This window comes from Chlorocebus sabaeus, chromosome 3 (assembly GCF_047675955.1).
Source record: "Chlorocebus sabaeus isolate Y175 chromosome 3, mChlSab1.0.hap1, whole genome shotgun sequence".
NCBI lineage: Eukaryota > Metazoa > Chordata > Mammalia > Primates > Cercopithecidae > Chlorocebus > Chlorocebus sabaeus.
In genome coordinates this window covers 77,261,139-77,284,378 of record NC_132906.1, presented here as the reverse complement: position 1 = coordinate 77,284,378, position 23,240 = coordinate 77,261,139, and the positions used below count along the sequence as shown (strand labels likewise).

The window sequence follows — 23,240 nt, the reverse complement described above, 5'->3', positions numbered from 1 at the left end:
AAACAAACTGACCAGCTGGGAATTTTACATTTTCTAGTGGCTAACTTTGGCAAGGTACTCTGTGTCCAGATAAAGGATGCTTCTTTGAGTTGGACAGGAAACCTTAATTTCCTCTCACGTACATAGTTTCTGGTGGGAAGGTGGGCCTAGAGTCCAGCAGTACTGATTTTCAGTAAAGGAGAAACAAATGGCCAGGCATGACTGGTAAGAAAGCGTTGGTGTTAGTGTGGTGAGCTCCTTCATGGTGGTGTTGAAGTCATTGTTGGAGGTTTTGTTTTGTCTTGTTTATTTGTTTTTTTCTGCCTTTAGAACTTTGTTGTTTTTTCAACCTGGATGGTTCCTGTAACCCATTTAAAATTTTGTCCCCTAGTTCATCAGAATTGCCTGATGTACTGATTAAAACTAAATTATTACACCTTGGAGATTCTGCTTCACCAGGCATTGGCTGGGGCCCAGTATGTTTTGTTTGGTTTTGTTTTGAGACGGCATCTCGCTCTGTCAGCAAGCGAGAGTGCAGTGGTGTGGTCTCAGCTCACGGCAATCTCTGCCTTCCAGGTTCAAGTGATTCTCCGGCCTCAGCCTCCAGAGTAGCTGGGACTACAGGTGTACACCACCACGCCCAGCTAACTTTTGTATTTTTAGTAGAGATGAGGTTTCACTATGTTGGTCAGGATGCTCTCAATTTCTTGACCTTGTGATCTGCCTGCGTTGGCCTCCTATAGTGCTGGGATTACAGGTGTGAGCCACTGCGCTCAGCCCAATATCTTTAGAAAGTGTCCTCGTGTCCCTGAAAATATGCTGTCTTCGGGAAACTTTGCCCTAGTTGTCTGATAAAAAAGCACACGAGGTCAAACTGTGTGTAGCAAATATAAATGACATCAGGATCACTTAAGACTAAAATCAGTTGAGAGGAGGCACACGGACACCTGTCTTGGTCTATGCTAGGCTTTTGGGGGTTAAGTTTGGAATTTATTCATTCACTTAGTCATTGACTCCACAATGTAATTGAGCCCCTGGCTTAAGCTGGCACTGTGATAAATGCTTAGATACAATGGTAAGCCAATGCACAGAAGTCCTTCCTGCTGGGAATTTCCTCCTGGGAATCAGCAAGCGGGGATTAATAAATAACCACATAATTAAAATCAGTGCTCGTGTGTCATTGTCTTTGGAAGGTAATGTCCGAGATGCCATGAGGTGCTTTGGTAGAGATGCCAATGCCATTGTGGAGGTGTAGTGCTTCCTGTGAAGGCTCAAGAAATAGCCTGCAGCATTGTGTATGTGGTAGTGGAGAGAGATGGGGAAGAGTTCGGGAAAGGGAGGGGCTCGGGGCAGCCAGGAGGCTGATGCCCTGCATTTCCCTGGGAGTAATTATGTGAGAAAGCTCTTAATGTTGAAGAAAATCCACATATTTTAAATTCACCATGGCTGCAGTCTGGGAATACATTGGGGGCCCAGAGTAGAGGCAGGGAGATACGCCAGGAGGCTGATGCAGCAAGCAGTCCAGGAAGAGGATGATGTGATTTAGACTCAGGCCAAGTAGAGAGCCTTGGATAGATGTGAAAGCCATTGGGAGCATATCCTTATTTGGGTGTGGGGCTAGAGGAGGGATTAGTCAGAAGGAGGGATTGGGGCTACTTTTGTTCTTATGGCTGCAAAATCTTTTTACCTGGGTTCACTGAAATATGGAATACTAGAAGAAGACCAGATTTAGGGGTGAATTTGGCTTTGAAGACTGGGATACTTTAGAACTGTGCAGGTGTTTGCTACAAGACCCACTGATGCGGTCTGCCTGGTTCTGCCTCCTTTCCTATTTCTCTAAAAATGGAGGTTGTAAATGATGAGTGTAATGAATTGATCCAGTGTTCACTTTTCTTCCTTGCCTCTCATGTGGATGTGTTAATGAACAATGAGAAGGTGAAAAATGGCATCAGGAAAGGAGGAATAGGTCTGCCCGATATACCAATCAGAACTAAGTGAGCCTTGACCATAGATAGACCAGAGCTTGGCAGACACATAGAGTTTAGAAAATATTGTGTTGTTAAATTTCTTTTTTAAAAATATTTTTATATTTTTATTTTAATTTTTTTATTATACTTTAAGTTCTGGGACACATGTGCAGAACGTGCAGGTTTGTTGCATAGGTACACACGTGCCATGGTGGTTTGCTGCACCCATCAACTCATCATCTAGGTTTTAAGCCCCACATGCATTGGGTATTTGTCCTAATGCTCTCCCTCCCCTTGCCCCTCACCCTCTGACAGGCCCCGGTGTGTGATGTTCCCCTCCCTGTGTCCATGTGTTCTCATTGTTCAACTCCCACTTATGAGTGAGAACATGTGGTGTTTGGTTTTCTGTTCCTGTGTTAGTTTGCTGAGAATGATGGTTTCCAGCTTCATCCAAGTCCCTGTAAAGGACATGAACTCATCCTTTTTTTATGACTGCATAGTATTCCACAGTGTATATATACCACATTTTCTTTTTTTTTTTCTTAATTATTATTATACTTTAAGTTCTAGGGTACATGTGCACAGCATGCAGGTTTGTTACATATGTATACTTGTGCCATGTTGGTGTGCTGCACCCATCAACTCGTCAGCACCCATCAACTCGTCATTTAAATCAGGTATAACTACCAGTGCAGTCCCTCCCCCCTCCCTATAACAGGCCCTGGTGTGTGATGTTCCCCTTCTCGAGTCCAAGTGATCTCATTGTTCAGTTCCCACCTACGAGTGAGAACATGCGGTGTTTGGTTTTCTGTTCTTGCAATAGTTTGCTGAGAATGATGGTTTCCAGCTGCATCCATGTCCCTACAAAGGACACAAACTCATCCTTTTTTTATGGCTGCATAGTATTCCATGGTGTATATGTGCCACATTTTCTTAATCCAGTCTGTCACTGATGGACATTTGGGTTGGTTCCCAGTCTTTGCTGTTGTAAATAGTGTTGCGGTAAACATACACGTGCATGTGTCTATATAGTAGAATGATTTATAATCCTTTAGGTATATACCCAGTAATGGGATTGCTGGGTCAAATCGTATTTCTGGTTGTAGTTCCTTGAGGAATCACCACATTGTCTTCCACAATGATTGAACTAATTTACACTCCCACCAACAGTGTAAAACTTCTTATTTGTTCACATCGTCTCCAACATCTGTTGTTCCCTGACTTTTTAATGATCACCATTCTAACTGGCCTGAGATGGTATCTCTTTGTGGTTTTGATTTGCATTTCTCTAATGACCAGTGATAATGAGCTTTTTTTCATATGTTTGTTGGCTGCATACATGTCTTCTTTTGAGAAACATCTGTTCATATCCTTTGCTCACTTTTTGATGGGGTTTTTTTTTTTCCTTGTAAATTTGTTTAAGTTCCTTGTAGATTCTGGATATTAGCCCTTTGTCAGATGGGTAGATTGCAAAAATTTTCTTCCACTCTGTAGGTTGCCTGTTCACTCTGATGATAGTTTCTTTTGCTGTGGAGAAGCTCTTTAGTTTAATTAGATCCCATTTGTTAATTTTGGCTTTTGTTACCATTGTTTTTTGGTGTTTTAGTCGTGAAGTCTTTGCCCATGCCTATGTCCTGAAGAAGGTTTTCTTCTAGGGTTTTTTATGGTTTTAGGTTTTACATTTAAGTCTTTAATCTGTTGTCTTTCTTACTCTTACTTTTCCATTTCCTTTTTTCCATGTACAGAAAATGAAGGTTTTATTGTGAAGATTTAAGGTCCAAGAAGTTCCGTCTGTTTTTCTTTTATTAAGGAAAGGATTGATGGTTTTGGCATTAAGGAAGTCTAATAGGATTTTAAGAGATCTTATCTTCACAGCAAAGCACTGAAAGTCTTCAATGACTTCCACATCCAGTAAAACGTGTCTCTGAGGTTTTATTGTTCACAAAGCTGCTCCAGTTTTTGCCAACCATCCACTCTGAAGTCAATCTCTTTGACTTCAGTTCTGCCGTCTGATACTTCCGCAAGTGAACTATTCTGGGGAGGCACCTCATTGCTGTATTGGCAATGTCATTTCAGCTTTTTCATCCTCCTGAGTGACTAGAGAAAGTCCAGCCAGCCCCTCCAGCATCTTCACAAGCCATTCATGTGTTGAGTGGAGTCTCATTTAACCACCAAACTATTATCATGTCTTTCTCCACTCAGATCTATTGTATATTGACCAGTGCTTAGTAGGTTTACTGTGTGGATAATTTTTTATTTTGAAGGTGGGGAACTTCTGTTCTCACATGCATGTACAGAATATTGAATTTGATGTCTTGGTCATACACTTCAGCTAAAATCAGAATTTTATTCTGCCTAGACAAGATTAAGAAGATGTATAGTCTTTTGCTCGTTGCTGTGCTCACGTGGCTGATGGCTTGAATAATTTAAGCCAATCGTACAGTCGGTTTATGACCATAGCATGTATCTGAGAAGAGCTGACCCCGAGTGCAGTGCAGTTTCATGCAGATGAGTGTGTTTGTAAGTGCAGGATGGGGGACGCATCTCTGCCCTGTACATAACTCAGTTTCCGTACCAGCTGCGGCCACCCTGAGCTGGTTCCCGGCAGGATTAGTTTTTGAGGTGGACCCTGAAGGACAGGGTGGGATTAATACTCAGGGAATCACTTTGGGAGTGTGAATGTCAGTGCTGCTGGGCCATGGAAGAGTTTGAAGCATGGTGTCCATTATCAGAGGTGTTTTCAGAAGATCCTTAGGGAGTAGTGTTTGGGAACGGTTGGTTTTGATGGGGGATGCTGGAGAAGGGACCAGTGAAAACACTGCATCAGTATCACACATGATTGCCGGTCAGTAAACTTGTGAAATTGGGTCTGGTCTTTTCCCTCCCTTCCTTCCTCCCTCCCTCCCCCTTTCCCTCCCTCCCTCCTTCCTTCCTTCCTTCCTTCCCTTCCTCCCCTTCCTCCCCTTCCTCCCCTCCCTCCCCTCCCTCCCCTCCCTCCCCTCCCCTCCCTCCCTCCCTTCTTTCCTTCCTTCCTTCCTTCCTTCCTTCCTTCCTTCCCTCCCTCCCTCCCTCCCTCCCTCCCTCCCTCCCTCCCTCCCTCCTTCCTTCCTTCCTTCCTTCCTTCCTTCCTTCCTTCCTTCCTTTTTTTTGACAGGGTCTTGCTCTATTGCCTAGTCTGGAGTGCAGTGGTGCCATCTCAGTTCACTGCAACTTCTGCCTCCCGGGTTCAAGCGATTCTCATACCTCAGCCTCCCATGTAACTAGGACTACAGGCGTGTGCCATCAAGCGCGGCTAATTTTTATATTTTTAGTAGAGATGGGGTTTCGCCATGTTGGCCAGGCTGGTCTTGAACTCCTGACCTCAAGTGATCTGCCCACTTCGGCCTCCCAGAGTGCTGTGATTACAGGTGTGAGCCACCACCCCTGGCCCAACTGGGTCATTTCTTGAGGAATAGTGAACTGTGGCAAATTAGGCCCAGATTGTTATCTCATTGACCATGGAATAGGTGGTATGGGAGGAGGAAGCAGAGATGCTGTGGTTAAGCCTACAGTAGAACATTCAGGCCAGCATCTGTCTGCCCTCTCTGCCATGCCAGACATGGGCTTGTGCAGGGAGGACCAGCAGTGCCCACTGCTAAGTCGGCTCTCAGTAAGGCTGGTGGGTGGATAGTGAGGCAGCAGAAGAACAGACAGCATCTTCTGCTTGCCGGGTCTTTGAGAGAAATACTGACTTTTTTCTTTTCCTATGTAGAAGAAAGGAAAGTATCTTTCTTTTCCTGCATGGAAGAAGGTTTTCATTTTCAGTTTTTGTTCTTTGGAAGTGACATTGCAGTCAAATGTGAAGTGACAGACAAAAATTTTAAGGACTCAAAGGATGTTGACAAATTTTAGAGTAGTAGATGACTTATTTAAGTGTTGTTTTCTCTGTCTCAAACATGTTCCATGCTCATTTCAGTTGCTTCAGAGTTGCCAGTGTTTGCAGAATACCCGTGTAATAGCCATTTATACAAGGTGGTTTATTTTTCTCATGCAAAATCCTCATAAGTTTCCTTGTGAGTTTGTGAGGGCTGCTGGAACAAAGTACCACAAACACAGTGACTGAAAACAATGGAAATTGAGCCTCTCATGATTCTGGAGGCTGGAGGTCTGAAATCACAGTGTCAGCAGTGCCAGGCTCCTTCTGAAGCCTGCAGGGGAGAATCCTTCTTTGCCACTTTGAGCTTCCAGTGGTTGCTGGCAGTCCTTGGATTGCAGCCGCATCCCTCTCGTCTGTGTCCTAATCACTTGATTGTTTTCTGCCTGTGTGTCTCTCTCTGTCTCTCTCTTCTTTTCTTAGAAAGATACTGATCATGTTAGATTTAGGGTCCTCCCTTTTCCAGTATGACTTCGTCTTCACTAATTACATCTGTAACACTCCTGTTTCCAAATACAGTCAACCTTTGAGGTCCTGAGGTTATGACTTTATCTTTTTTGGGGGTGTCTTAGTCTGTTTATGATGGGTAAACGTAAATTACAGATTGGGTAATTTATGAAAAACAGAAATTCTCACCACTCTGGAGGCTGGGAAGTCCAAGATCAAGGCACTGGCAGGTTCAGTTTTCTAGTGACCTGCTCTCTGCTTGTAGATGGTGCCTTGATGCTGCGTATTCCAGATGGGAGGAATGCTGTGTCCTTAAAGGGCAGAAGGTGGAAGGGCTTAGAGGGCTGCCTACTGCCCAAAGCCTCCTTTACAGGGTCCTTACTGCCATTTATGAGGGAGGAGCTCTCATGGCCTAAATACCTCTTAATACCATCACATTGGCCATTGAGTTTCACCACCTGGATTTTGGAGGGGAAGTTGTCCAGGCAGCTTCCAAGGACTGGACATTGGGGTATAGGAAGTTTCCTGGACGTTGTCACTTTCTGTTGGGCTGAACTTAAGTCATGCGACTACATCTAACTGCGTTAGGGGCTGGAGAGAGTGGTCCTTGTTCAAGGCTGCTGTGCATTGGCTAAAAATTGGGAGTTTTGTTAATCACAGAAAATGAGAGCAGATTTTGAGGAGAGCTGACAGCTTTTGCCTTATCTACAAAATTTTGGATGGGGTGGGGGTGATCTAGGTTGTTTATTCTGTTTCTAAGCCACTGTAGCTTCTCTCATTGAGTTATACGTATCATTTGAGGAGCGAAAGGGAGTTTTCCTACGTATAATTATGTTAGGTTTGTTATGGTTAGCAGGACTTTGTTTTATTCAGTTAAATTGCATTGTGTAGTTGCTAACTAGTATGGAAAACAGCAATAAGCGAGAGATTGGGCTATTCCTGCTGTCTAGGAGGAGGCATTGACTAAGGAAAAAGATAAGTGTAGGTGGAGCACGGTGGCTCACGCCTGTAATCCCAGCACTTTGGGAGGCCAAGGTAGGTAGATTGCTTGAAGCCAGGAGTTGGAGACCAGCCTGGTCAACATGGTAAAACCCCATCTTTAGTATAAATACAAAAATTAGCCAGGTATGGTGGCAGATGCCTGTAATCCCAGCTACTCGGGAGGCTGAGGTAGGAGAATCACTTGAACCCGAGAGGCAGAGGCTGCAGTGAACCGAGATTGTGCCACTGCACTCCAGCCTGGGCGACAGAGAGAGACACTGTCTTAAAAAATATATATATATGTTATATATATATTATATGTAATAATAATAAGTTATTTTGAAAAGAAGCTTGTAAAATATGTTTTAAGAGATAGAAGCCTTTTTTTTTTGTTGTTTTTTTTTTGGTAAAGAACACTGACTTAGTGATAGTGAATAAGTTGTACGTCAATTTGACATGCACGAGGGAGTCTGAGAAAGGCCATTTGAATCTAAGTGACCAGCCAGAGCCAGAGCTGCCTTCAGAGGCTCTGCCCTGTGTTTGCTGCCTGCCCTTCTGGGCTAACTCGCTTTCTGAAGGCTGGGAATGGCCTTGACTTTCATGTTGCCAGCATCTAGCATGGGGCTTGGCACACGATGAGGGTTCATGAAATATTCATCAGATCATTTCCAACCAACTCCTGTGTTCACCATTAGTAACACAAAGGTGCAATAGTAGAAATATGCAGGCTGTAAATGAACTCAACCTCAGAGCAGTATTTTCAGTTTATTTAGGAACCAGTGTACTTGTTGAAAAAAATTACACAGATAGCTCCTAAAATTACAAAGATAGTTCATGGCCATGAACTCTTTATATGTTTATGTATTAAATAAATATCATATGCTGATATGAACTGATACTTTAAATAGGGTTGGTAAAATGATCTGTAGGCTGTGTAAAGTTTTATGTTGCAAATTCCGTGGAAGCAGTGACTTTTGTTTGTGCTTTTGTTTCTGTAATTTAAACAATCTGTGTTTTTCCCATTTTCTTTAGAACTTTTTGCTACTTGATGAGATATCACAGCGTAACCGTCAGCCGCCGTCAGATGGTAAAAAGATGGTGCATGTGCAGGACTTTACTGCTTTTTGGGATAAGGTAACATATCCTTAATTGCAAGATCATGACTGCTAATAGATAATGAGTGACATTGATTTAATACAGAATTTTGAGGTGTTACACATGGTATAAAATATGGCTTGCTCATTTACTGAAAGTATGTTACAAAGATTCTCAAAATTAGGAGTAAGTTTTGCAATTAATAGAAAGTAGGTATGAAATCAGACTTAGGTATTTGACAACTTCTGTTTTATCTCATTTTCAAAAAACCAATGAAAGTGTTACCTCATTCTAAACTAAATGTCAGTGTTTGGACATTGGCAACATTGGATTTTATAGGATTGGACAGACTGGAGTGCAGCATGGAATGGGTTAACTGCTGAGTACATTGTGAATTATTACAGAGACTTTGAGGTATCAGTGCACATTTTCACCTTACTGTTTTCAGGTCATCTTATTACATACGGAGAAAGCCCATGACTTGGATTTTTGCCACGGGGTTGGGTTGGGGCTCCCCTATTCCAAGCACCTGGATGTTGCCAGCTGCTTTGGTGGCAGCCCAAGGCAGAGGGGAGGCTGCAGGGTGGCAGAGCAAGCTCCATGGATTCCTGACTGAAGGGTTTCACTGTGTGGTAAGCGGACAGGTAGTTCAGGCAAGGCCACGAGGATTTTTCTGCACTTGGTTTACTCATAACATTTAGGCAAATGGGAACAACAGCAGGGGCCACCCACAGGAATTACTTAGGCTCGGTGCATCTCCTGTTATCCACAACTCCAGGGCCCTCCTTATGCTTCCAAGGAAGCAGTGGGCTCCCTGCCCAATGCTCATAGAAGCCACTACTATGGCACCAGCTTTTCATGAAAAGAAAGGCTGTATTGTAAGTCGAATGGCAAGGAGACAGGAGGCAACGCTCAAATTTGTCTTCCCTAGCTGGGGGATGGGGCAGGTTTTACAGGCAGAGGGTAATGAGGCGCGGTCCGATTGGTTCTTGCAATGAAGTGATGCCAGGGCTGGATCTGATCGCATCCTGGATCAGGCCATGAGGTGTCCGCTCTGAACTCATTCCTCCTTCGTTGGTCCCAGCACTTGGGTTCTGCCCATGGTTGTGTGCTTGGTTCATCTGGAAATGCTCAGTTTACATAACTTGCAACCTGGGATCCATGGCAACTGAAAAACAGTTTACTATGTTATTACACAGAGTTGAACCAGATTGGACTGGTTCTGTGGTTATGCTTACCTGAGTCCGGGGTCCTCTGCAAATCCACTTGTCTCAGTCTGTGTTAGTCTGGAAAACAGAACATACAGCATGGGAGAGGGAATTTCGTGCAGAGAATTCATTACACAGATGATGAAAGAAAGAGCACAAAGGGAAAGCAGGGGTGGAAGAGGCCACCCTGAGACCAGCCATGGCAGGAAGCTGCACCCTGGGGCTGGTGATGATGTCTGCCAGGAGCAGAGCCCAGTGGCCTGGCTGCCAGCAAGATTTCAGATCAGAGGGAAAGGGTCTCTTCTGAGGGCGCTGGGACCGCTTGGACTGCTTAAAACAGGTGGGCAGTGCTGGTGGTGACCAGCTCCTCCCCTCTCTCAGTGCTCTTCGTGGCTGACTTTGAGTTGTAGTGTAGTTTCCTGGAGCCAAGAGCCAATAGGCAGTTGAGCAGCACTCCCGCCCAGCCCCACTGTCTCCGCCCTCTCCTGTGGGACAAATGTCAAAACTCTAGACTCCAGACTCTTCCTTTCTCTACATGCCTTTGGCTCTAAGTATCACACTCCCTGTTTCATGTTTGCCTAATTCTGATGTAATTTTTGCCATCTCGACCGACAGAACAATAATGTGTTCCCAAATATATAGAACATCATTGCACCTTGTGCACATGGAAACTCACACAAGGTATGTCACCTGACCGGACGATTTCTCCTTACCTGCTGGCATTCCCACCTCAAACACTTTATTTATTTATTTATTTATTTATTTTGGAGATGGAGTCTTGCTCTTTTGTCCAGGCTTTAGTGCAGTGGTGTGATTTTGGCTCACTGCAACCTCCGTCTCCCAGGTACAAGTGATTCTCTTGCCTCAACCTCCTGAGTAGCTGGGATTACAGGAACACCGCACCATGCCTGGCTCATTTTTGTATTTTTAGTAGAGACGGAGTTTCTGCCGTGTTGTCCAGGTTGGTCTTGCATTTCTGACCTCAAGTGATCTGCCCACCTTGGCCTCCTGAAGTGCTAGGATTACAGGTGTGAGCCGCTGCGCCCAGCTCTAATACACTTTAAGCATTGATAGAAAAGCTCTGTGAACATCCACTAGCAAAAAGCACTCTAGGTGAATGCTGTTGAGCTAGAGGAAGGCACTGCGGTAGCCACCACACACTGTGTAGGTCCCATTTGCAAACTTTTTTTATACCAAACTCTGCAACATTGTAAAATGGGCTGTTTTGTTGTTTTTCAGTTCCTAGACAACGTTGACAGCTGCATTGAAACAGAACACTCCACCCTGTTTCCTGGGCCTTGTCTTGGGGTGATTATGCCCCACGCTGCCAGGGATTATTAGGGAGGTCATGCAGCTGAGAGGGTGCTTGGGTGGGAGGAGGGGCACAGACACTGGGGCTTTTGGAGAGAAGCTGCAGAGGAAAGAAGGGTGTGCTGGGCTGGGATTCAGGAGAAAGACAGAGGCCCCAGCAGCAGCCCTGCTGGATAGACCAGTGGGTATTGGGGGAAAGGTCTTCTCACCAGCCTAGGTCTCATTTAGAAAACAAACGGGCTTGTGCTGAATCTCTAAGCTGTAAAGTCTATGGCCCTGTGGGAGCCTGTGACTCTCCATGGGGCAGGCATTTGCTTCTGCTTTCTTCGATGCTCTGGCCCCAGGGCCCAGCATTGGGTCGGCCCCAGAGTGGGGGCTCAGTCTGCCTACCTTAGTGTCCTGGAGCCTGGAGGTCTCAGAGGGAAGGGGCCTCGCCTTCTGAGCTGTCGAGTGCTGCCCCCTTCTGGCTGCGGTGCACCAGTGCGGGGTCCCAGGCCTCCAGGTGGGGCAGAAACCTGCTCTAAGAACCAGGGTGGTGATGGGAAGCTGGGTTTTGCATGTGGCTCACTCTTTTGCAGTCAAAACTGAGTAAAAAGAAGTAAAATCAGAAATAGTTGTTAGGAAAGAGACACACTGCAAAGGAGGGGAAAGGGACAGGTTGACCAATTGTGTTTTTTCATCCTTTTGTAATCACAGAAATAAGTGGGTTTCAGTTGTCTTAAAAGACAATGTTACTTAATCAGCAATACAGAGTAGACCCTTTACATTTTAGAGGAGGAACACCTTATATAGTAAGGCTAAGTCAAGCAAGACTTTGTGAATTTGTGACAAGTTTGCACTTACAAAATCGTGTAAATAGGTCACATTTTGTTTAACATTATTTTTTCCAAGTGTTTAGGTAATAATGTATTACTTTTTTTAAAAAGACATAGTTGATAGGCATGTAGGAAGAAGTAGAGAAACCTCTTCTGGATGATTTTTATATAATTCCTATGATATCTGGGGCTAGTTTCTTTGTGATTAAAAGTCATCATGATTGATTTGGTCTGTGGCCATACTATAATATGGTATGGGACCCATTTATAAGGGGTCAGTTTACATACACACATATTTTGGCATTTGACCATTTATAAAAATATTTGTGATTATTTGGGTATGTGACTGTTAAGTCGTTTCCCGATAAATGTTTCATTTTGAAGGTTATCTTGATCTCTTGTTCCTCCGCGGTGCTTTCTGTCTTTTGGGCATTTTACTAATCGCACGTGCCCGCTTGAGATGTGGAGAGGGGTTGATGAGTACCCGTTTGTGGACTGGGCCAGCTCAGCATCTTTAGGTTGCGGGTTGGTTGACTTCATGCGTGCTTCCCTCTTCCATCATCCCAGGGGTGTTCCACCCTTCAGGGATGCCAGATTCATTTTGAAGAATCCTTTTCTAGAGTTGAGGAGGCTGCATTGCCTTTGATTCACTCTTGATCATTTTTCTATAATATCGATGAGCATTCACCAAAGTGTGTTGTGCGGAAGAATAACCCTTTCCGAAAGGATTTGGGACTCAAATAAGTTTGCTAAATGCCCACCTGTCAGGTCTCTCCAGTCCATCCATGGGAAATTCAGATGAAGACTGTAAATGTGAGACTTAAACCCCTTTAGGATTCCTCCCAAATTGTAGCTGTTTTTACTTAACAGTATCAATTTTTGTCTGCTAGTGTTGATGTCTGGGTTTGGATAAAAGTTCTCATCGTTGGCAGTTTTTACGGTTGAGGTTCTATACTCTGAATTTAAAACCATTCCTCTCTTTATTTGTACCAAGTGACTTTTGCTTTTTTAAAAGATAGATAATTCGAAGTACTGATTGTCCTTGTATGAGAAGAGGAAACCTCCTCACTTTGGCTTGTCATGCTCTGGTAAACTGTCCCTTCTCCCTGATACGCACTTAATCCTCTCAATTGAAAATATTTAGAAGCTCTTTGTAAAAGTGATGAATTTGGTTTGGTCTCCTAAATAATAAACTGTAAAAGAACATTTTTTTTTTTTTTTTTTTTTTTTTTTTTTTTTTTTTTTTTTTTTTTGTGATAAGGTCTCACTGTGTCACCCAGGCTAGAATGCAGTGGTGCAATCTTGGCTCACTGCAGCCTGAATCTCCTGTGCTCAAGGGTCCTCCTACCCATGAACATATACTTAATTTCATTATTCTTCAGTTTTTGGTTGTTGTTAAATTAGAGCTCTGGTTACAGGGTTGACCACCATTTGTAGAAGTTCATTTGCGAAGAGTGACTTTATAGTATAAAGTGCCTTCTTGCTGGCTGGGCGTAACTAAGGTTTGTGCTTTATCAAGTGAAAATGGAGAGATTAGTGGAGATTTCAAATCATCCATTAGCCAAGGACTGGGCATGCCATGTACTCATGCTGCCACCTTGTGGAGATTAATGAAATAGAATATTAAAACCAAGGGACAGAACGAAAACTTATGAATGATTGAAAAGCTCCTGTACTGAATATTATATTAAGAATATTGTTTTAAATGAGAACACATGGACACAGGGAAGGGAACATTACACATCGGGGCCTGTCAGTGGGTTGGGGGTAAGGGGAGAGAGAGCATTAGGACAAACACCTGATGCATGCAGGGCTTAAAACCTAGATGACAGGTTGACAGGTGCAGCAAACCACCATGGCACATGTATACCTATGTAACAAACCTGCAGGTTCTGCACATGTATCCCAGAACTTAAAGTAAAAAAAAAATAATAATAAAGAATATTGTTTTAATAAGTTAGCATGAGTTTTCATTTCAAGAAGGTTGCCTTGTCATTGTTACTACCTAAATGTTGTGGAAGTGTGGAGCTGTGTTGACATGAAAATCGGATAAAAGAGAATGGGCCTTCCTTAAGTACTGAAGACTCCAAACTGTTTAAAACCCCACCAAAAAAAATGTGATTGTATGAAAAGGACTCTAGGATATAATATCTTAAAATAGGAAGGAGAAAGATTTGGGTTATGTTCGTGTGTCAATGACTATTGTATTGTTTTCTTCTCTTTTTGAAGTGATTTGTGTGACTTTATTGAAATGGGCACATTTTATAAACTTTAATTTGTAGGCATCAGAGACCCCAACTCTACAAGGCCTTTCCTTTACTGTCAGACCTGGTGAATTGTTAGCTGTGGTCGGCCCCGTGGGAGCAGGGAAGGTGAGTTAGAATGGCTTTTGGCAGCTTGACGCACCCCACTTCTCATATTAACTTCTTGGGTTTGAGCCCAAGGCTACATGTAACACATTTTTGAATTGGGTATGCTTGGCATGGCATTTCTCAGTACATAGAACATTCGTTTTGCAAGAAAGGTCACATGACCAAGTAAATGTGGGCAGTGCATATCCTGTTTCTCTTGGTTCTTCAAGTTGCGTAATTGGGAACTCCTAGAAGTTGGACATCTCCATGAAGGAAATTATTTATGTGATCACGATGCAAGATGGATTGACTAAGAAAGTGGGAACTTTTTTGTCAAAGTGGACCCTAGATGCTACAAGACATGTGGAGGTTGTGAAGGCTTGTTTGAAAAGCTTTAAACATGTTTTGATATGACTTCTCCAAGTCACATGAACATACATTTAATAAACCTGTAGCCAGGTGTATAGTCCTGTGTTAGGAGTTAAAGATACACCTGTAATCAAGACCCAGACACCACTGCCCTCCAGAAGTTTCTGGTATCTGGGGTGAGACAGATATACAAACAGATCATTTCAGTTCAATGTTCTAAGTGTTCCGATACTGGGGGGCACAGACATGTCACGTCTGTGCATTGTAGAAGATGTGAAGGAAACATGCATACTGAATTAGTGTCATGCATTCTAAAGCAACACAGTAAATCTAGATGTAGGTATATAACCAACAGGGAGGTTTCACAATTGAAGTTTGCTCTCCAGAGACACGATTCTTGGGTAGTTAAAAATAAAAGTCCTTCCTAGTGCACAGGATATATTGTTTATTTTTATTTATTCATTCATTTATTCATGTATGTATGTAGGTTTAGTTTTTGAGACAGGGTCTCACTCTGTCGCCCAGGCTGAAGTGCAGTGGCGCGATCTAGACTCACTGCAACCTCCACTTCGGGTTCAAGTGATTCTCATGCCTTAGCCTCTCAAGTAACTGGGATTACAGGCGTGCCACCATGCTCGGCTAATGTTTGTAGTTTTAGTAGAGATGGGGTTTCACCATGTTGGCCAGGCTGGTCTGGAACTCCTGGCCCCAAGTGATCCACCCACCTTGGCCTCCCAAAGTGCTGGGATTATAGGCGTGAGCCACCGCGCCTGGCCAGGATATGTTATTTACATATAGCTTTTCTAGAACTAGTTCTTTGTCAAAAAGGATACCTGCATGCAGGAACAATGCATTCAATATTGGATATATGAACTATGTGTCATGCTTGGCTACTCTGTTGCTGTAAACATTCTTAGTTGATCTTTGTTCCATGTACCATTTCATTTGGGGGAATGAAACTCATTTAGGGAAACTCATTAGGGCAGAGTACATTGTTACGCTCTATTTTAATATACCTTGTAAACCACTAGTTTATATGGACCAAAATGTTATTTCCAATTTTTAATCACAATTTCCTGGCTGTACTAGATCCTCTTTTAAATGAATGAATGATGTTTTTCAAGCTCCCAGGACTGGGCAAGGCTGCATTGCAGTGGCTTATTCTTGTCTCGAGTGTTGACTGAACATGTGTTTTTTTTACAATCTGTTTCAGTCATCACTGTTAAGTGCTGTGCTCGGGGAATTGGCCCCCAGTCACGGGCTGGTCAGCGTGCATGGAAGAATTGCTTATGTGTCTCAGCAGCCCTGGGTGTTCTCGGGAACTGTGAGGAGTAATATTTTATTTGGGAAGAAATATGAAAAGGAACGATATGAAAAAGTCATAAAGGCTTGTGCTCTGAAAAAGGTGAGTGATGACTTTCGGATTTCATGGACTCCGATGTCAGTGTTCACTTGAACAACAAGGTTTTTTAACTTTTTTTTTTTTAATTTTGAAAGACCTTTGAATATTATTTAATACTTTAAGGCAGTCCTCCCAGTAAATAAACACACACACGCTCTGTCCTCTTAAGTCTGATGTGAAAATGATATTTACAGGGTGAATTTGGGGGGGGGGGGGGGTTGGTTGATTTTGTGAAGTTTTATTTACTTTTAACTTTTTTTTTTCCCCCAAAATGGACAATTATAAAAATTTGCAAAAGTAGAGAGAAGGGTGTCTTGAACCTGCATGTACCCATTGCTCACGTTCAAGTGCAATCAACTTGTAGCCAATTCTACTCCATCTCTACCCCTACCTTCTGCTAGCTCCACCTCTACCCCAGATTCTTCCCATGTACACCCTCAACCTCAATTGTATTTTATTTGTAATACCTTACTACTTATCTCTAGAAGATAAGAACACTTTTGAAAAAAAAATTACATCTCATTCAAGAAAAATCACCAAAATTTCTTGCTCTCTTCAACTGGCTCGGCAGAGATTACAGTGCTTTAGTATCTCATTACCCACTGGTTTGCATCAGACTCCGGAAGATGTCTGCACCGTGCACTTGGCCGATGTTTCCTGCTTGGGTCCCTCTCAGACCATAGGTTTCCTTCTCCACTCCCTTTAAAAAAGAAAATTTGTTTCAGTAGATTTTGGGGTATGAGTGGTTTTTGTTACATGGATAATTTTTTCAGTGCAATTTATTATTTAAAGGAAACAAACTGTTTTAAAATTTATTTTTCATTGTGTGTCGTTTCACCAAGAGAGTGATTATTTTCAGAAAAGGTGAAGTGTTTGATGGTACACTGAGGTTTTCATAAAATTGGTGGATAGTCGATGAAAACTGAGCATACTTAATAGAAGGCTGTAAGTTAGAAAATAGAAAAAATGGTAAATACTGCTAAATACTATGTTACCTTCTTTGGGCCATAAAAATCAGTGAATAATGGCATTAAAGGGCTCTCCCCAGGCTCTGTGCAGTGTGGCCTGGACATCCTACTGTTCTTTTGTACTGTCTGGAAAAGGCCGCCACAGACTGTCACAGGTGTGATGCAGAAGGCTTCCGGCCAGGTTTGCGAGGAATGAGTAATTTTGCTTGAGCAATGGCTGGAATATCGTAGATTCCATCTATCAGGTGAGTAATATTTGCTGGTGATTTGGACAGAGAAATCATTGCCTGTTTAATGGGCTGTTTCTTCCTCCTGGGCTATTGTTAATGAGAGATGATGCATTTTCAGAAATGACGTCAAGTTAGCAGTAATGAGCTAGATTTTTATTGAGTAGTATATACTGTATAGGAATAGATGGGCTAAGGCAAGCTCCTAGTTATTCAGATTCCACCAGGTGTTAATTTTTTTTCTCTGTCTCACACACACTCACACATATGCGCACACAAAAGTGTATGAAGTTTTAATCTTTTGCCAGTGCCTTTGCTATTGCTATCCTCATTTTGTTTATTTTTTTGATATTGCTAGCCTAAGTATTTTAAAGTAAAATTTTCACTTTATTCAAAGTTGGTACAGAATTGCTAACGTTTCCCTAAAATAATTACTATACTTCAGCTTGTCCTACTGGTGTCCCCCCACTGTCCCCTGCTTCCCTGAATATCCATTTTAGAGAAATTTTGCAGAAATAGAAGGTCCAAGTAGGGGAATATACAAGGTGATTGCAATGTGTTGCAGTGAGTGGAGTGTATCATGTTTTAGGGAATTGAAAAACAGATGGCAAATTTTGCATGTTTTCCACCACTGGTAGTTACAGTTGATAACCAAGAAACTGCTGATGGACCAGGCCCGGGAGATAGGAAAGATGGTGTGCCATTTTTCAACGGAAGGGTGGCACTTGTCAACCTGGGCCTTGTCTTTCAGCTCTTTTCCTCCATCATTTCTCTATGGCAAGTTAGAAGTGAGGTCTTTGGGACCAATATAGGGCTTTCTTGGGAAGGCTTTGTTGCTCTTTGCATATTAATCTGTCAGTTTAAAGATAACCTACTAGTAAACTCTAGAATTTAAGAATGATTTATTCCGTAGTAGGTTGTGGTTTCAAGAGTTGAGTGTTGCTTATGGCTGGGAAAGTGGAGGATGGGAGAGATGAAATGAACTGTGTGAAAATGAAATGAAATGAAATGATCTCAGAGAGATTAACTGAACATTTGTAGTTCAAGTTCAAAGCTATACCCGCCTAGCTCTGCCAGGCCACCTCTGCCAGGCCACCTCTGCCAGGCCACCTCTCAGTTGAGAGTGTTTATAAGGTAGAACTATTTTAACAGTTAGGTGATTGATAAAAAGGTAGAATGTGGGAAAAAATGTTTTTCAAGCCTTCCCTTTTTACCTGTTCAGCTTCTGGTACCCACGTGAGACTCCAGGTCCCAGGTCACACAGCCTTGCCTTGCTCCTCCCCACGTCAGAAAGACTCTGGGGGAAAGCGGGGGTTAGGACAGTGGCTGCCACTGAGCTTCTTCCATAGCCACCTTTGAGGACTGGCCCAGTAACTCGGACGGTGTCCCAGGTACCTGTGGGCTTCTGCGTGGCAATGGGGTCCCCTCGGGGCTGGGCTGCACGGTGACTTCTCGGTGCTTTCCTGGATGTGTGTAAGCACGGACTGCTGGCCCCCGTGCATGGTTCCATCCTCGGTAGGATGGTGGGCCTCCAGTGGAGAAGTCGAACAGAGCAGGAGGCTGGCCCAGCTTTGTCATTTGCTCGTTGTCACTTTGTTTTTTTTTTTTTTTTTGAGATGGAGTCTCACTCTGTCAGCTAGGCTGGAGTCTAATGGTGTAATCTCAGCTCATTGCAACCTCTGCTTCCCAGGCTCCAGTGATTCTCCTGCCTCAGCTTCCTGAGTAACTGGGATCACAGGTGCATGCCACCATGCCTGGCTAACTTTTTTGTACTTTTAGTAAAGATGAGGGTTTTGCTATGTTGGCCAACTGGTCTTGAACTCCTGACCTCAAGTGATCCACCTGCCTTGGCTTCCCAAAGTGCTGGGATTATATGCATGAGCCACCATGCACAACCAGCTCGGTGTCACTTTGGACATGTCATGTTACCTGCCGTGGGCCCTTGATGTCCCTGCTCTGAAATAAGGACATAGGGTGAGATGGTTTCCAAGAGGTTTTGCTACCGTTCTCAACTGCCATTTATGGCTGTTTAGCAGGGGACTGGCAAGAAACCAGGGATCCTCTTAATGAGTTACGAGACCATTTGCTAACTCCTTTTCAAATCCACATGTCAATGGTGGGTGTAAGATGGCCATAGAAATAGCAATCCTGGAATTATTTTGGCTTGTAGGTACAGAGATTGCATGTGTAATCAAAACCTGCTGGACAGAAATGGTCCTGGGTGTCTCTGGGTGTTTGCCTCTGTTTCATTTCTTATTAAATGGGGGAGATACAACAGGATTATAAAGACTGCAGGAAATGTCTGTAAAATGCAAACATGCCAGGTTTTTGCTAAATAGTAGCTATTGCCCTTTTCTCTAAATCAGTTAATGAGATAAATAAATGATTTTGCCTTATACACTTCTTCATTTCCCTCCCAGCCACCCTGTGCTGCCAAAAAAAAAAAAAAAAAAAAAAAAAAATAGGCCTAGAGGAAAAAATAGGAAATAACAAGAATGCTCAGATATATTGATAACAACTAGATATATTGTACTAGATACAACTGAAGTAAATTTATAAGTTCATTGAGCTAAAAATATCTTTTAGATAAAATAATAAGATAGGAAGCAATAATTCACATTTAGCAGTATTGGTTTAGGCTAATTACTTATTCAAAGTGATATCGTAGCAAATGACAGGACATACCTCAGGAAACAACATACTGATGTTAGATATATAGGTGGGTAGTGGTTAAAATCCTAGGCCTTCGAGCCAGGCAACTCTGGGATGGAGTCTCAGTTCCTCTTTAGTAGGGGTGCGATTTTAGCTCATCGCCTGAACCTTAGAAAGCCTCAGTTTGGTCATCTGTAAAACAGAGATAATAAACTATTCACCTCATAGGCTATTGTGAGGATAAGATTTAATCATGAACTTAAAGCATCTGGTTACTAGGCACATAACAGGCCTTCTTCTTAATTATAAGAGCCAACAATTTTGGGTGAAATCACATGAAATGTGACATGCTTGAAAGAATGTATCTGAGTATAGAACTTCCATTATTTGAATTGATATTTATATAGGGGTTCTATAAATAGTACAGTAAATAAGTCAACAATAAAAATATTGTTACCCTAATAGATGCAACGTATTAATATTATGTCACCCTTTGCATAGTTTCTTTTAATCCTTGAGCACTTTTAAGGAATGAGTGTCCAAAGGCATGGAATTGATACATTTGAGTTTCATGTTTTTCTATATAGCTCGCTTGAATATACAAACCCCTTTGGGGTACCCACTATCTTATAATTTCTTCTCATATTTGCCACATTCCTGCCAACTTGGACATTTTCTTTTTAGATTGCCTTGACAATCATAAAATAACTGTTGTTATGCCTTTTGTGTGTGTGTGTGTGTGTGTGTGTGTGTGTGTGAATCTCTCAGTTGGGAGAACCATATCACTTCTTTGTGACATAATAGAAAATAAATGCTGAGGGCCGGGCGTGGTGGCTCACACCTGTAATCCCAGTAGTTTGGGTGTCTGAGGTGGGAGTATTGCTTGAGGCCAGGAGTATGAGATCAGACCCTGTCTCTCTTTTTTTTTTATTTTTATTTTAAAGCTGAGTACAAAAGGGATACAATGAGGTGAATCTAACTAGGGTGACTAAGTGGACTGATATTGCTGTGTATGGATAGAGAGCCTTCGAGTTCTGAGTTGTTTCAGTATTGCCTTTAAGTATCTTCTAGTAAGCACTTGGGGAAGCATGATATGAAAGGGCAACAGGCTGTGAACTGAGATGAGCTTGGTTCAGACTCCAACCTTCCTTTATTAGCTGAGAGTCCTCAGACCAGTTACGTGCTCTCACTTCGCCTCTGTCTCCTCATCTGTAAGTGTGGTCAGTACTTACTTGGCAGGTTGTCACGAAGATTAGAGATAATACCAGGCATGAGGAACAGTGGTTGGTGCATAGCTCTTACATCCAGGAGCTGACTCGTGGAGCAAGACGCTGAGTACACACATAAACATTAAGAGGCAGAATATGGCAGGTCCTTCCTAAGAAATATAAACAAGGAACCTAGAAGAGAGAGTGATGTTTTCTGATTGGGGGAATGCAGGTTTGTTTCACAGAAGAGTTTGAGCTGGGCCCTGAAAGAAGAATAGGATATTGATAAGCTATGATAGGAAGGGCCGGTCCAAATGGAAGCAAAGTGTGGCCCAAAGCTGGAGAGCCCTGCTCTCTGACTCTGGAACCTGCGTCTTGTGCTGGAGCCTCAGGCCTGGCCCCTGTGACCGTCCCCACAGTGTCCTCAGTGGTCTTTCTGCCTTCAGTGCCACCATGGTTGATGTGCACATGGTAGGATTCCGGTTAGATGGCATCAAACCCACATACCCATGGTTTTTCTCTAGTTTCTGTGTCTGCATTTCAGTAGAGGTGGTGGTAGATTAATTGGTTAATTTTACTGAGCAGTACCTAACGTGCATAAGATACCTTCCTCCCACTGGGGGCACTTCTGCTTTCTGCTCAACTGTTTCCCTTTAACCAAACTAGAAAATCATGGTTAGGAAATTAGCCTGACTCAGATTGTGCTTCAGATCCTTTGAAATATTTTCCCTCTCTGAGGCTTGTCCATAAGTAGTTTGCCAAGTCAACAACGCTCAAGGTCGTTGTAGTACTCAAAGGGCTACTACCAGGCATGGGGAGGGAGCTCCTTTCCTATTCCCTATCTGCGTGAAATGAGACAGGTATTTGGAGTGTCTTTTCTAGAAAATGGCCAAGATTGCTGTGCTACAACTTGATGCTCTTTTGAGAATGAAAACAAAACAATGTAAAATCAAGGCACAGAGCCAGGCGCGGTGGCTCATGCCTGTAATCCCAGCACTTTGGGAGGCCGAGGCGGGCGGATCACAAGGTAAGGAGATCGAGACCACGGTGAAACCCCGTCTCTACTAAAAATACAAAAAATTAGCCGGGCGTGGTGGCGGGCGCCTGTAGTCCCAGCTACTCAGGAGACTGAAGCAGGAGAATGGCGTGAACCCGGGAGGCGGAGCTTGCAGTGAGCCGAGATTGCGCCACTGCACTCCAGCCTGGGCGACAGAGCGAGACTCCGTCTCAAAAAAAAAAAAAAAAAAAAAAATCAAGGCACAGAAACTTAACACATGATATGAAGACAATCAGCAATGGAATGAGGCCAACAATATGTGTTTGTGTTTGTGTGGAAGGCTGGAACCCTGTCTTAAAATGGTGCATTGTCTTTTTATGAAAACTGAAAGGAAGAGATAGTGTTAACTGGTGCCTTGTCTTTTTTTTTGGAGTTGGAGTTTCACTCTTGTTGCCCAGGCTGGAGTGCAGTGGCATGATCTCGCTCACTGCAACCTTTGCCTCGCAGGTTCAAGCGATTCTCCTGCCTTAGCCTCTCAAGTAGCTGGGATTACAGGCATGTGCCAACATGCCCGGCTAATTTTGTATGTTTAGTAGAGATGGGGTTTCACCATGTTAGCCAGGCTTGTCTTGAACTCCTGACCTCAGGTGATCCACCTGCTTTGGCCTCCCAAAGTGCTGGGATTACAGGTGTGAGCCATGTGCCCGGCTGCGTTGTCTTTTTACGAAAACTGAAAGGAAGAGATAGTGTAACTTCTGAGCTCAACAAAGAGATAATGTGAAATAATGAATTTTCGTAACGGGGCACTTGCTATCTTTCATTTGATGCCATCTGGTTCAGATTGGAGTTTTAGGGGACTCCTGTGTGTCTTTGTGGGCTGCCAGGGAGTGGGTTCCAGTGGAGATACTATCTTTTTTCCATTTGGTGATATACTTTATTTAGTGAGATTCATGCTATGAATGGGGTCCTGCTGTTGGTTTGATCAGAAAATATGGCATAGTCATCAATAGCAAATTATAAAGAACTCAGATCCTTTTTCCACTTAGTTCATACACTTACTTTAGATTGTTTCAGCATTCTATGAGTTTATTAATTCTTGTTTCTCTAGGACATTTTGTAAAAGAGATAAAATGAGAACTTAGGGAGGTCAGAACACTTACTTGTCATGGAGATCTCAATGTGCCATTTGCTTTATCTCCCTGGCTTTGTCAGAGTAGAGACAAAGAAGTGACACCTTGATCTGTAAGAGGGCTATCTCTGTAGTGCCCTAGGTTGATGCTTATGAAGCTCAGTCAGTACCCAACGATCTTCTTCACACTTTGTTTGTTTATGCCAGGATCTGTCTAGTGA

At 43.0% G+C, this 23,240-nt stretch overlaps 1 protein-coding gene across 2 annotated transcripts in view; it reads left to right on the top strand.

Annotated features, from left to right (window-relative positions):
• Positions 1–23,240, top strand: part of ABCC4 (ATP binding cassette subfamily C member 4 (PEL blood group)) — a 292,733-nt gene that overhangs the window by 106,227 nt on the left and 163,266 nt on the right. For both annotated transcript variants that reach the window (XM_007960695.3, XM_073014436.1), the window contains 3 exons: positions 8,320–8,421; positions 13,999–14,088; positions 15,650–15,841. In XM_007960695.3, coding sequence (XP_007958886.3) covers positions 8,320–8,421; positions 13,999–14,088; positions 15,650–15,841 — 384 coding nt within the window. The remainder of the gene's footprint in view (positions 1–8,319; positions 8,422–13,998; positions 14,089–15,649; positions 15,842–23,240) is intronic.